Source organism: Falco peregrinus, chromosome 2 (assembly GCF_023634155.1).
Source record: "Falco peregrinus isolate bFalPer1 chromosome 2, bFalPer1.pri, whole genome shotgun sequence".
Taxonomy (NCBI): domain Eukaryota; kingdom Metazoa; phylum Chordata; class Aves; order Falconiformes; family Falconidae; genus Falco; species Falco peregrinus.
In genome coordinates, this window is record NC_073722.1 from 60,263,412 (window position 1) to 60,276,938 (window position 13,527).

The 13,527-nt window shown below is 34.8% G+C and overlaps 1 protein-coding gene across 2 annotated transcripts in view; it reads right to left on the bottom strand.

Moving 5' to 3' along the window:
- SGCZ (sarcoglycan zeta) overlaps positions 1 to 13,527 on the bottom strand; it is a 222,829-nt gene that overhangs the window by 76,725 nt on the left and 132,577 nt on the right. For both annotated transcript variants that reach the window (XM_055796834.1, XM_055796833.1), the window contains exon 3: positions 832 to 919. In XM_055796834.1, the coding sequence (XP_055652809.1) occupies positions 832 to 919 (88 nt within the window). The remainder of the gene's footprint in view (positions 1 to 831; positions 920 to 13,527) is intronic.

Consider the following 13,527-nt stretch of genomic DNA (forward strand, 5'->3'; position numbering starts at 1 on the left):
TGTTTTCTAACAGATCTATAACGTTATTTTGTACTGATTTGTTTGCCAACATTCTTAAAAAGCAATTAATATATTCAGTACTATTCTAATACTGAAAATATTAAAAATATTACTTCATATTTACTAACACAGTAAGTATGATTTGCACCAGGAGTGCAGTATAGCATGGTAAACTTAATATAAGCACGGAAAAATAGATGAAAAGTAGAACAGATAAGTAGAGGATTTTTTTATTCCTATTTCATTTAGAACTTTTATCTGCTATATTTTATACTTTGCAAAACATCAGAAAATTTTAATGAATGACTGGCAGTATGATCATTTTCCATTATAATTTTGTAGTGACCAGGAAAGTATTTGGATTTTTGTTTTGTTCCGATTTTTTTTCACATTCTGTTATTCAAGTTGTTTTGAACGTATGCTGATACAAATACATCTCAAGAATAATGGGGACAAACCAATTTCTACTGAAGTAATGAAAGACTGACAGAACTTGCAAGAAAAAAAGAGTTATTTTCCCCACTGAAATTGTTGTTGAAACTTGTTTTGCTGAGGTTTGGTGTGTTTTTTTTTAAATTTATTACAGCTCTCTCAAAAATATTAATTTTTCATTAATCTGTTTTAACTATTCTGAGACATTTCTACTTTCTCTGCCTTCAGCTAATGCTGAATTATGTTCTTATCATCCATTGTATGCATTAGTTTTTGTTGGAGTATTGTGATGAGTTTTTTTTTCTGAACATTCAGCAATATTTTAATGTTTATGTTAAGTAATGAAACCTATTCATAAAGCTAAACTGATATACATAACAATCAATAAATAACACTTACCTACTGTCAGTTGTCCAGTTAACTGTCCCATGTGATTTCTTGCGTTCACTGTTACATTTCTGTCAGACTGTAAGACCAGTGGGCTATCCTGGGAAACGTGTAAAACAATAAATGAGAGAACAAAAAATTGAGGTAAAATTAAGTTAGAACTAAATATAACATGCATGCTGAAAGGGGAGTTGTATCTAATATAGCAGTTGTCTTAATAATTTCATAAATATATTTTACAAGTCAAGTTTTTCTATAAAAGAATAACAAGAATACTTACGATTAAAACCTTTGTGCTTAAAATCCCTGCTTTGGAAAACAGAGTTTAACTTCATTTATATAAACTGGGTTTTAGTTCCTGAGGACAGTACAAAATTACAAATTCAGAAAGCCTTAATGCAAACCTGTTTTATCAGCCTTTTTCCACATATTGCTAACATATACCTTCTTAACTACCTAACCAATGCTATACTACATTATTCTATTAATCTACAAAACCTGTAGTATTCTGATTGCATTTCCTAAAAAACCTTAGAAACAGAGGCATGCATACTTTTGAAGGTAAAAGTTATAATTATTCTCAGAAAGCAAAGAAAAAGAGTACTGGAAGGTGAGGTCATATAACAGACAACCCTGACCCACCACCAAGGACACCTGACACATACTTATTGGTGATCAAGCTCATTTAGCAAGACGACAAATACTGTGTGATGTTAATTATGGTCTTAAGATTTTCTGAGTCAGTTTGCAGCATGGCATTGCTCTCAGCATCCTGGTAAGTTAAGGCTTTTGAGGAATGTATACATACAGAATATCTCATGTCTGAAGCCAGCTTAAGGAACCTCACAAATGAAGACAGAATTGAACTTTGCTTCTTGAAGAATGAGGAGCCATATCCACTCCTCCAGGGGAAGGACAGATGTGTGAGAAAGGATGAAAGCTTCAGCAGAGAGCCATGAGAAACGCAGCCAAAAAAAAAAAAAAAAAAAAAAAATCTTACTGATCATGCTTTTATTGGGGTGGGGGGTAAGCGTGAGAGAGAAGGAAAAATTAGGATGCTGGCGGCTGCTGCAGAGAAGCACTTTCCTTCCTGGAATCACCTGATAGCATGCTGTTCTTCCCCTGAAGCTTGCAGTGAGACCATGGGTACATTAATGCTTCTGGCAGTTTGCTAGCTGGTATCTATGCTTAGATAAGTTTATCCAACACTGGTAAGACACCTCACAGAAACAGCTCGGGAAGCACCTTAGGTAGGAATAACTAAGGAAAGCTATTATTATTATATAATAATTTTATTCTTATATTCTTCCTTGGGTTTTATTCTTATATTCTTCCTTGGGCACTCATTATTGGTCGATCCTGAATTAAGCATATAGTTTAGATAGACTTTATTGTATGTGTATGTGTGTGTCAATATATTGGTTCTTCCTGTTCTTGAAACTGTTTTAAGAAGAGGAAGAAAGGAGTTAAGGAGCCATATATGAAAATTTATTTTTACCTGAATGAAGTGTTAAATTTGCACTATACCTTGCAATCTTTTCCTTTGAATCCAGGACTTTCCTCTGAAAAAAACCCCACTCTTCTCAGTTGTTTTTGCTGTGATTATTATCTGTAAATGATGCTCAGTTCCCTAGGAAGTCTGAAATTGTTCTAAACTAATTTCTAAGAGTTCAGGTGTGTTTCATCTCTCACTGGACCATGCAATGACCTCTCTAACATCATGCCAATTATCCCTGCATCATGGAATCCTGCAGATGAAAGTCACTATTTGGCTTGTCCATCAGCTTTCTAGATAAAAAGCTGTAATTATCAGTGAGACATTGTGTTCAGTGTGACTGGTTTAAGTTAAACATGTGATGCAATCAAGGGAGCTTCTGGCAACAAAAGCAGCTGCTAAGGACCTTTTTCTCAACACTTGATTTGATTTCCACTTCCCTTATGGTCCTTTGAAGATCATTAGTCCAGGCAACTGCTGCTCTGGGAAAGGAGGTTGTCCTGATAGACAGCTGCATGGCCAAAGTGTGTATTTAAGGAGCTCTTTTCACTTTTGCTTAGACAATATTTGGAGAAAAGTCTTCTCAATAAGAATAAGCTCACTCTTAGCAAGGAAGGATACTGCCATACCTAATTTTTCCTGCATATCCAAGGGTTTGGTAAGTTATACTTCCTAACACTGTTCATAGCTTGACCTGAAATTTCTTTCCTTTCATCTTAGGAAAATATTTAATGAGATTCACAGGCTAACATCTGCCTCTCGGGTTTCTTGTGCTCAGGCTCTAATTGTGAATTAAGACCTTCAGTACCAAATTCTCAAGTAGAGGATAATGAAAGATTAGGTGAACCAAGACTTCTTTCTTCTCTCTTCCTTGTCTTATTCAAAAGAAGAATGAAGTTAAGAACTTAAATCTATATTCCTTACTTCCTGAATGTCAAATATAGAGCTGCAAGCTTAAATTCTGGACCAAAAAAAGGTCAGTGGCAAAACTCCGATCAAACTAAGCAGTCCAGCATTTTATCTACACTGTTTACCTGCACCTCTGTTGTCCACAGAAAGTGCCTAAAGACAGAGGTTCAAGGTACTGAAAGGTAGTCTACTCAGAGGAGCTAACAACTCTGAGAACACTGAAATCGGTGGAATTATAGATCTGTAAGATGAGTATCAAGTGAGATGAGTGTTAGTCATATGATTAACAAATCTATCTACATCATAAAAAGTTGGTAATTTTCTGTCTGGATCACCAGATCTACTTTTTTTGATGTGAAATTCAGCTTGCAATTTAATAAACTTGACACTTCTATCTCCCTTCTGACATCTGAATGTAAAATGTGTTGTGGATTATGTCATCTCACTGTTTTCCTGGAAATTGGAAATTAAAAGAAAAATCTTTTGATGAATCAAGGAGAAGGGGCCAGGGGGTAAAGGATGATTAAGCTCTCCGAATACCGTGGAAGTATTTGGAAGTATAAAAGATTTGTTCTGAAGTCAGGCAAGCAGAGGAACAGGCATAGTTACTATCTTGATATAATTTTCTAGGCTAATGTCACCTGACAGCTGATAAAATATAGAAAAAAGCAGACTGGTATATTAGTAAATAATTTTTGTATATTTACTTAATGAAAAAGGCTTTAAGTTATACCTGACAAAAGTCCACACATAACAAGGGGACAAAAATCTATTACTTTTGTTGCTGACATTATACAGCTGTATATCAGATTTTCCATTTAGAGGTGAAGACAAAGAACATTTTCCCTTAGCACTATTTTTCCCTTACACATAATAAAATAATGCAGTGCTATAAAATAAGTTCCATGTATTTCTGTGGCTCAATGTTATGAATACCAGGAACAGGTATGCTCCATATTTATTATATAATTACGTACAAGCAGTGTAAAAGTTATCATTAGCAACTCTAAGGAACATCCTTTAAGTTGTTCTTCATCACCTGATGTTATTTCTTGACACTGAGTTAATTTGAGTGCTTGAGAAAAAGAAATTAAAGGCAGATCTCTCTTGCTCATCCCAAACTTTCTACCCCTGGAAAAGGCCATGCCATACTTGCAGCCCCTGCTCCCTCAGTGCAGAAGCTGTTCTTGCCGCCTGAATTTGCAGTACTTGACAGTACTTGAACAGGGAGTTTCCTGAGATACAGGAAACTTGGACCACTTCTGGATTACCAGTATCATTTGGTCTTGGAGCAAAGTAGTGCCTAAAACCCAGTACTACAGTCTGAAATCTATATTGTGAAATATTCCTCCATAAAAAGCACATACAAAACAATTCTAAGTGGAGAGCTGACCTTTTTGCTCCACCTTTCTCTCGGGGAAATTCAGACCTCGCTCCCCTGTTCCTTGATTTTGCATAGAATATGTGCAATCATGGCTTCTTTCCCACTCCTTATAATTCTAACCTGAACTGCAAGAATGTGTGATGAATTAAGCACAGCAGTTAACGTGCTATATAAATTTGCTCTGAGATTACTTGTATTTGTTAAGTATCACAGGAATAGTTTCACATGTAATGCAAAGTCAGTGAAAAACCTTTAAGTGGAACAAGTCATACTGTTCATGTGATTATTTTGTAAGTATTTTTCATGCACACCAGCTTTTTCATGGGCAGGAAGTTCCTTAGTGGGAAGCTGCTTGCTTTCAGCTATACTGGTCCATTTAGAGGACAATGAAAAGCTTGCTTTGCAAACGCATTAAAAAAAAAACAAAACAAAAAAACAAAAAAACACACACCCAAAAGAGCAAAGAAGTTCAAATAGTGAGATTAAGCGTGATTCATTTTTTCTGGAAATGATTTCTGAACTCATCTTAATAGGGAACATTTTTCAGCTGTGAAAAATAAAATGCTGAATTTCATGTCTTGCAAAGGTATTTTTTTTTTAAGTTAAAACTTTTAAAAGAATACATCTGTGGCAAAAGATTTTATTTGGGGAACACAATTTTCTCTGGTTTTCCCCCATACTTAATGAATCACATGTATAAGAGTAAGAACTTTTCACTTCAAATATAATTTCTCCTGATTTAAATTCTGTACTGAAGTATAATTCTTTATATCAGATGCATGACACTGACATAGAAATCACTTTGATGTTACTAATTCATTAATAATTTCTTTAAAAAAACATATAATTGCTATGAATGATAGTAGGCTATACATATACCTTCTCATTCACAGAACACTTGAACTTTCTATTTCTGCATTGCCATGTAAATGTGGTCTTCAGAAATTATTTTTGATGCCAAATCAAAAACTATACTGTAGATAACGAAAAGCAACATAGTAAGAACATTCTTAAAGTTACACAGAGCTTTTAATAACAGCAATAAGCTAACAAGTAAAATATGGTACAGAATTCTCTCAGGGCCATGAGGGCACCACCAACCTTTGCCGGCCCTGACCAGCTTTCCCAGGGCCTTCCCCACCTCTGGGGTGGGGCCATTTCAGTCCAGCTCCATTTGAAACCCCCCTGGCAGGGTTGTCCTGCTTGGCTCCCCCCATCCCTTAGGAAGCAGTCAGCCCTCGCGGCTCCCTGACAGACATGAGGACCTTAAGAACTAGCTGAGGCTCATGATACTTACTGTATAAGATAACTCCTGTTATAAGTCCCAAGTCCCAAAATGTTACAACCTCAAGATTTCCATAGTGTATTAAAGGCAAACCAGATGAACATGATGTTACTATAGTCACTTCTTATTTGAAACAGGTTTGCAGCTGGGATTCATAAAGGGAAAAATAAACAAATAAATTTAGGAGATATTTTCAAAAAGCTTTCTTGAATCTGAATCCAGTTATAAATACAATGGAAATTTGGGGGGCAAAAAAAGTGTCTGTGGTTTGGGGGTTTTTGTTTTGTCTTGGGTTTGTTGTGTTCTTTGGGTTTTGTTTTGTTTTTTTTTTTTAAAGTAAGGATCACAGTGCAGTGCTAATAAGTATTAACTTTTATTTTTAGAATTAGGTGAGCAAATTACTGTAAGTATATGAAAGACTGATAGATTGCGTTATAAAGTTACTTCGTTAAATATTCTGCATGAGCAATCATAGAAAAACTCTTATTTTTTACAGATGGTTCAATTATTTTTAACATATTTTGGACAAATTTAATGTTTTTGTACAACATTCAAACAGGCAATCCCAGCTAATTAGCTCAGTTTTGAAAATCATTTCCAAAATGCACTCTTTAAATAAGAAACAGTTAAAGTGGAGCAATTTAACTCCAGTTAGCTCAATACAACATTGGTTTAGATAAAATGGTAAACTGTATAATTTAATATAATCCCAGACTTATGCTCATAACACAGTTAATTATGATAACATTACCCACTTTGACACTTCTTAGTAATAATAGCAATATATATACCATATATATTATACCATACGTATAATATATATACTTAGCGTGCAAGTACTAGCTTTCTTATGATTTGATTCCTGTGCTTGGGCAAGCACACCACATCAGGTTTCTGGACCTCCACACGGTGTCATATAGATGCAAAAAGTAACGCAATAATTAGGCAGCATTCTAGATCTGCCAGCTCTTTCTGTTGAGAGTTTCTGAGAGGATGTAAGGTTATATACTACTGTATTATTCTAGCCTATCGCCAGCATGGGCAGCTAATATAGTTATGGCAGAACATTTCCTTACTGGGCTATTTTAACAAACCTACCTTCATGAGCTAGTGACTTGGAATGACCATTTTATTTCTAAGGTACTTATGCATTAAAAAAAATACATAAAATAATTTTAAAAAATATCTGTATTTGACTTCAGTTTGCTGGGAAACTCATCATGGCATTCCTCATTTCCAACCACACAGTGGTTGTGCATTGCAAGGCTTTAAGAAAGGCAGGGAACATTTCCCCACTGCTGCATAGCACCACAGTTTACTGCTTTAGAGGCGCGTACCGTGAGTGACAATGAACAAGCTGATCAGCTGTGTCTGGTCAATGACCCAGACAGAAGCACCAACACTGCATGAGTTATTTGACCACTCCATGATAGAGACAGAAAATATTCAGCCCTTTAGTTATTCCAGCAGCTCAAAGGAGTCAGAGCAACTGAGTAGTTTTGTACTAATACTACTACTACATGGACAACTGCAGCTCAGGCAAATGAGGGATAACAAGCATGAAGACTGCCTTGGAGGAATTAAGTGCAAAAAGTTTGGAAGGAAAATATGAAGAACACAGTGTCGGTCAAGATGCATACAAAGCAGAGCAAAGAAGCTGTAATGAGATGGAGAGAGCATTCCTTAGCTGTTAACCCATTGTTCAGAACCAGATCATCAGCATGTTTCTTAGCAACCTTCCTTGCAAATGGAGAGGTAATAATGGAGGTGGAAGAAAAAGCTCCAGGGACTAAAAAACCCACACACCCGTAAAGCTAGGAGTCTCTGACCCAAATTTCATATCTTTAACTTTATTATTAGCACTAAACAAACATGAAGAACTGGAATAAGGATAGATTTGGAAAAGAGCAAGCTACAAAATACCTGCAGTTGCTGAGCTCCTGAGTACTTAAAGAGATTGAAGTCTCTGTTAAAACTGTTGGAAGCTTCTAGGGGCTTGGGACTGTTAAAATACAATTTAATGAAATATTCTTCATCAGAATATTTCCAAGAATATTTTCAATATTCTTATTTGCCAATATTTACCAATATTCAGTATTTCCAAGAATATTCTCAAGAACATTCCCAAGAATCTTCTCAAGGTGTTAGGACAGTACAGTCCCCAAGATCAGGGTCCTTCAAATAGGGAGAAGTGAATAATTTATTGTCTAAATTATTCCTGGACAATTCCAAGATGTGAAGAGTTAATACAAGTATTGATCCAATTACATTAGATACTTCACTTATTTTCTATATTCCTGGATTCCAAAAATAAAATTTAACATTAGATTTCAGTGTTCTTTGTTCTGCCCAATTGTCCATTCTAACCTAAGAGTCACAATTTAATCCCTAATAATTACACTCAGAAACAGCAAACTGATTGGAAAATCACAATAAACATCTTTGGACTTTTGCTTTAAGAAAACATCCCAAATACCTTAAAAGTTTGACCAAAGGTTACTAAACATTTTTTTTTTTTTTTTCACACCAATTTTACACATTAGGGAGGTTTGGAAAAATATTCCATAAACTATCAGGTCAATGCATTTCATTCATCCATGGTAAGACTTGTTATCATCAAACTCAAGAGAAAAAAAAAGAATTAATCAATGTTTTTATATAACACACTGGTAAAATGAGTAGCAGATTTGACCTTATGTCAAAAAAGATTTAGTAAAAATGCCCCAAATATTGATGTAGACCACATTTGTGAGATACAAACTCTGTTCTTCCAAATCAAGGAGCAAATTGTAGCTCACTTAGTTGACTCACCAAAGAAATGAAAAACTGTGGAAGATCGGTAAGCAAAGCAGAAGTAAATAGCTTGGGGGAAAAAAATGGACCCTAGCTGATACTGAAAGAAATATCATACTTGAGGTATTGACAAGATTCCAGAAACACACTTTTAGACAATTCTTGATCATTAAAGGATGTTATCTCAGTCAGTTCCCAGCCTCTGCTCTGTTTCCATGTGAGCCGCTTTATATGCTAAAGGTAATCACAGATATCATCCAGCTTCATACACAGCAAATCTGAACCCAAACATAGTCATACCTACCAGAGTAATATCAGTATAGCCAACGAGAACGATACACAGCACTCTGGAGAGCCACATGAACTGGTAAAGTTGCCCAGTGATCATGGCTATAACCTTCAGATAGAAACAACCTCTTTGTTTTGCTTCCTCATATAATGTGTCGTGACTTTTTTATTATGGCAGAATTTGGTTATGCATAGAAAAACTTAGTGATAAAACAGATATTTAAATAGCAGACAAAAGATGCTGCCTTTGTGGAATTACTTTAAACAAACAAATTTTCAAATGGACTTTAGATATAAACATCACAACTAAAAGTAAAATAACACTACAAATGTGCTTGGTGGAAGCTTGTTAAATGCCTGAAATGCACCCCTTAGTCATTAAGCTTGTGACACATCAAGTAAAATTGTATATTACTGAGCTGCAAAGCCCCCAGAAAAATTTAATTAGGACAAATGTAGAAAACCAATGCAAGCCTTAAAATCTGAACCCAAAACATTAAGGGTAGAATCACTGTACTTCACTCCTTTCAAACCACCATTTTTTGCAGTGTGGGATTATCGGTTATTGAATGGATTTTTGCCATTACAGTCAAACTCAACAGTAATCTAGCAGACCATTATGCTATTTTAAATTTTGGAAAGCAGTCTTTCCGTTCCTGTTTGTGTGCAGTTGTCAACCGTGATATACCATTACAGTGAAACAAGGCTGTGTTTCTCATGCCTTTTTAACTTAAAGTGCTAAAACTTGAAATATAATAGCAATTAAGTTCAGGAAGTTGTTGAAAATGTTACAGGGTAAAGTTATACAAATCAAAGTATAGTCACACATTTTAAAATAATTTCCCACCACTACCTATTGAGGGACCACTTATCTACAGGCTTTGAATGACACTTATTTTGGACTCACTCTCTGACAGAAAAAAAAAACCAAAACAAAACAACATGCTATAGTTAGTGATCTGATAACCTGAATATATGTAAATCTCTTATAAGATTCCTAGTTCCTGAAATGTCTATGACAGAGAAAAGCATGTCAACCCCTGTTCACTTGATGCATCTCAAGAAATATGTATGTTTTACATATTGATAAATGAAGAAATGATAAAATGTAAAAATACCCAAAATAAAATTATTCTGTTGTCTTTACCTAATCTTATGGAAAATCTGACATAAAATTTCTGAAAAATGTGAACTCTCCAGTATATCAATAGGTTCTGGATTTCAATTTTATGGCACCTTGCAAGCATCCCACACAGAACTACGTGGAAATAATATTTCCATTGCCATTTTTTATTTCACTATGATATCTAGGACAGATCTTTTCAAATTCTAAAGGTGAAGGATAAACAAGTTCTAAAGGAAGTTTAAGGTATAAAATAAATTTTCAGAAATACATAAATTGTAGCAGAAATCTGGAATAAATAGTATAGTTCAGACAAAACAGCCAAGAAAGACTTGCTATTAATAAAACTATCCAAAAGTATTCAGTGCATATTAAAGTGTTAAAGAAAAATACAAGACACAAAATTAAGGCAAGCAGAGTCATTAATTTTAAATATGTTTAGTTAGTTTATTTTAGGTGAGTATTAAACTTATTATTTAACAAGAAAGTTTAAGTGGTGGCAACTTATACGATTACATGATGCCACTGGTAGTATCAGCAACTTCAACAGCAAAAATCAGAAACTGTTATCTGTACTTTTTGTTCCTTCACGTAGCTATCTTAGTTTCTACAACACTCATATTTCCTGATAAGCCTTTCTTCAAGAAGAATTATTCACTGCTGGATACCAATTACCTTGGCAAAACTTTCTGCATTGCTAGTTCTTTCTACTGTTCCTGTATGAAATAACAGGAAGCACACCTATCTCAAATGAACTCTGAAATACTCTACAGAAAATAAATGGATATTATTATTGTTACTTTACTGAACCTTCCCCTGCATGTACACATTGCTTATTATATCAGTTGTTAGATGCTTTCAAGGTTCATTATTGTGCTTGCTTGATGCAAACACTATCAATTCCATGTATGTTTAGCATGAGGTACAATGAGGCTTTGATCAAGGCATCAAAAAGAATGAGAATAAGACTGGCAATTACAGGAATTACAGATAATCCAATTATCTTTAGTGATGCCTATAATGAAAAATATACTTTAAATTTTCAGAAAACACTCTGATCATGATAGCGCAGGGCTCAGGACTTCAACATTTATGGCAAAGGTCTCAGCATGTATTTTATCAGCTGCTAACCACAGGAATTCAGCCCAAAAATGTCTTTGCAGCATTTATTTCATGAAAGTAACACCTGTGATATTATTGAGAAAACTCATTTTTGGCTGTCTAGCTAGAAGAGTCAGATAACTTTTTACATACTCTGGCCTTAAGATAGGAGAAGTTAATTTTTAACCCTTCTGTTTTAATTATAGATCCATGACGTATACCTTTCCATACCCCCCACAGTCAGTCCCTGTCTTTTTTTCAGTACCAACAGTACTCGGGTTCAAAAAGTATCCTATCTTCTCATAAGAAAGGATAAGTCTCATTATTACTTATCCTTTTCTCTTCTTGGTCATTAAGCTTCCCTTGCTGATACTGCACCTGTAAATCTCTTCTACTTCTTCCTTTCCCTACTAAACACCATTCCTGATTCTATGATTAGGGCTGCTCTGAATTTCCAAGGGGAAACAACATCTGCTGGCAACTTTTCTTCCCACCCAAAGCAGGAAAGTGTGGTTATCTTGTATTGACAGACAGCAATAAAATCCTCTATTAACAAACACCATTCACATAAAAAGGAATTAAAACAGCTCATACCTACCCAGTCAGTACAGTCTCCTCAATTTTTGAATAGGTATGCAAACAACTAATAAGACAGAATAGTCTTTGCTTTCCAGGCAGAACCCTTCAAGAATTTAATGTGATTTTTTTTTGTTGGGTTTTTTTTTTTTAATGAAGTATGTATATTTTATCACTGTAAGTTACGAAGAATCAATAAAAAAATCATATTAACTTGAACACAAGTAGAAGAATATTTAAAGATTAAAAAAACCCAAACATCACATACGAGGCATTCACCTTTAATTCTGACATGTTAACAGCCAGAAAGTGTCCTTGAAAAGATTTTGCTGCTGTGTACCTTTCTTTAACCTTGCAAAACCTTTAATTAGAAACTTCACCACTAGTATGACACAAACTTGGCCAATAGCTGAGCTCAGAATTTGTTTCCTGCCTCCTCTGCTCATGTTCCATCATCTCTGGAAAGGAGATATTCATCCCTGACTTTGTTGTAGGACATGACTTGGTAGGTCAATAAATTACCTTTCTGGTAGAAAATTTGGTTTGGGACTTGCCAATCACAGACTAAAACAAATGACCAGCCCTGTTTTGAAGGTCAAAATTGAAGAAATCAAATTCTGTAGAGAGGATTGTCGTTCAGGGAAAGAGACAGCACATGCCCCTTCAGGGAAGCATGTTATTTTCCAGTGGGAACAGCACTAGCATCAAATTAGCACTTGTAGATAATTGCCACCTTTTAATAACACAGATCTTTTCCAAAGGATACAATTAACGATTTTTTTTTCTTTTTTTCTACTCTCTAGATATTCAGAATTTATTTCTTTTTCAGTAGCTGGCTAATTTTTCCATACCAAACACTTTTCCACTGCAGATATTAAAATATTGAAGAAAACTTGCCTCCACTGACAGAGACTACAACAAATACAGTTCCGTGACTTTGCAGTTTTTCACAGATGACATTTAAATTAAAACAGCATGAGAAATGCCATGGACCTGGATCACTTGTGCAACCTGCAGAATTAATCAGCAAAGTTCTAAAGACTGAATTTCTTTTAAATTCAAGATCATAGAGCAATACGGGAAATTAAAAATGGTTATATTTCAGTAGCCACAGTGTTAAACCACCAAAAAGATCTCATTCAGGCTAGCTTTAGCGTTTGAGTACTTCTCCTACTTCTGGATAAGGAAAACAATGCACAAGGCATACCAAGAAATTAAGAATTCTTTCTGTATTTTTTTCTTCATTACTGGAATTATAGTGGTTTTAATATTTTATGTTGTGTTTCTGGCAACTAGTCAAGCACTCCTAAATGTAAAGGGGTGATCAAACAGTTGCCAGTAATTCTGTATTAGCATATTACAGTAATTGTCGGTAAAAACCATTAAACTTGTTTCCATTATAATCTTATTGTGCACCTTAGTTATTTTCAGTGAAACTTTAGACTCTAATTCCCACCCACCCCCAACCCCCTGGTCAATCCTAAAGGGCAGTGAAAAGTTCTGGGTTGTGAATTGAGCTCCGACTTTTGAGCAAATGTAATTAACAAAAGATAGACTTTGTGTTTCTCACAGAATGCTTCCTCTAAAGAATAATGTATTTGATTTAGAACTGTTGAAGTGCTTGAATATATAAAAATAATGCCAAAGTTGTCTAAATGTTCTCTAAAAGCTGTACATTCAACATTATAACAAAATAAAGTATTTAACAGTGAACTTTTTCACAAAGTTCTTCAGGACCCAAAGAAACCTGTCTA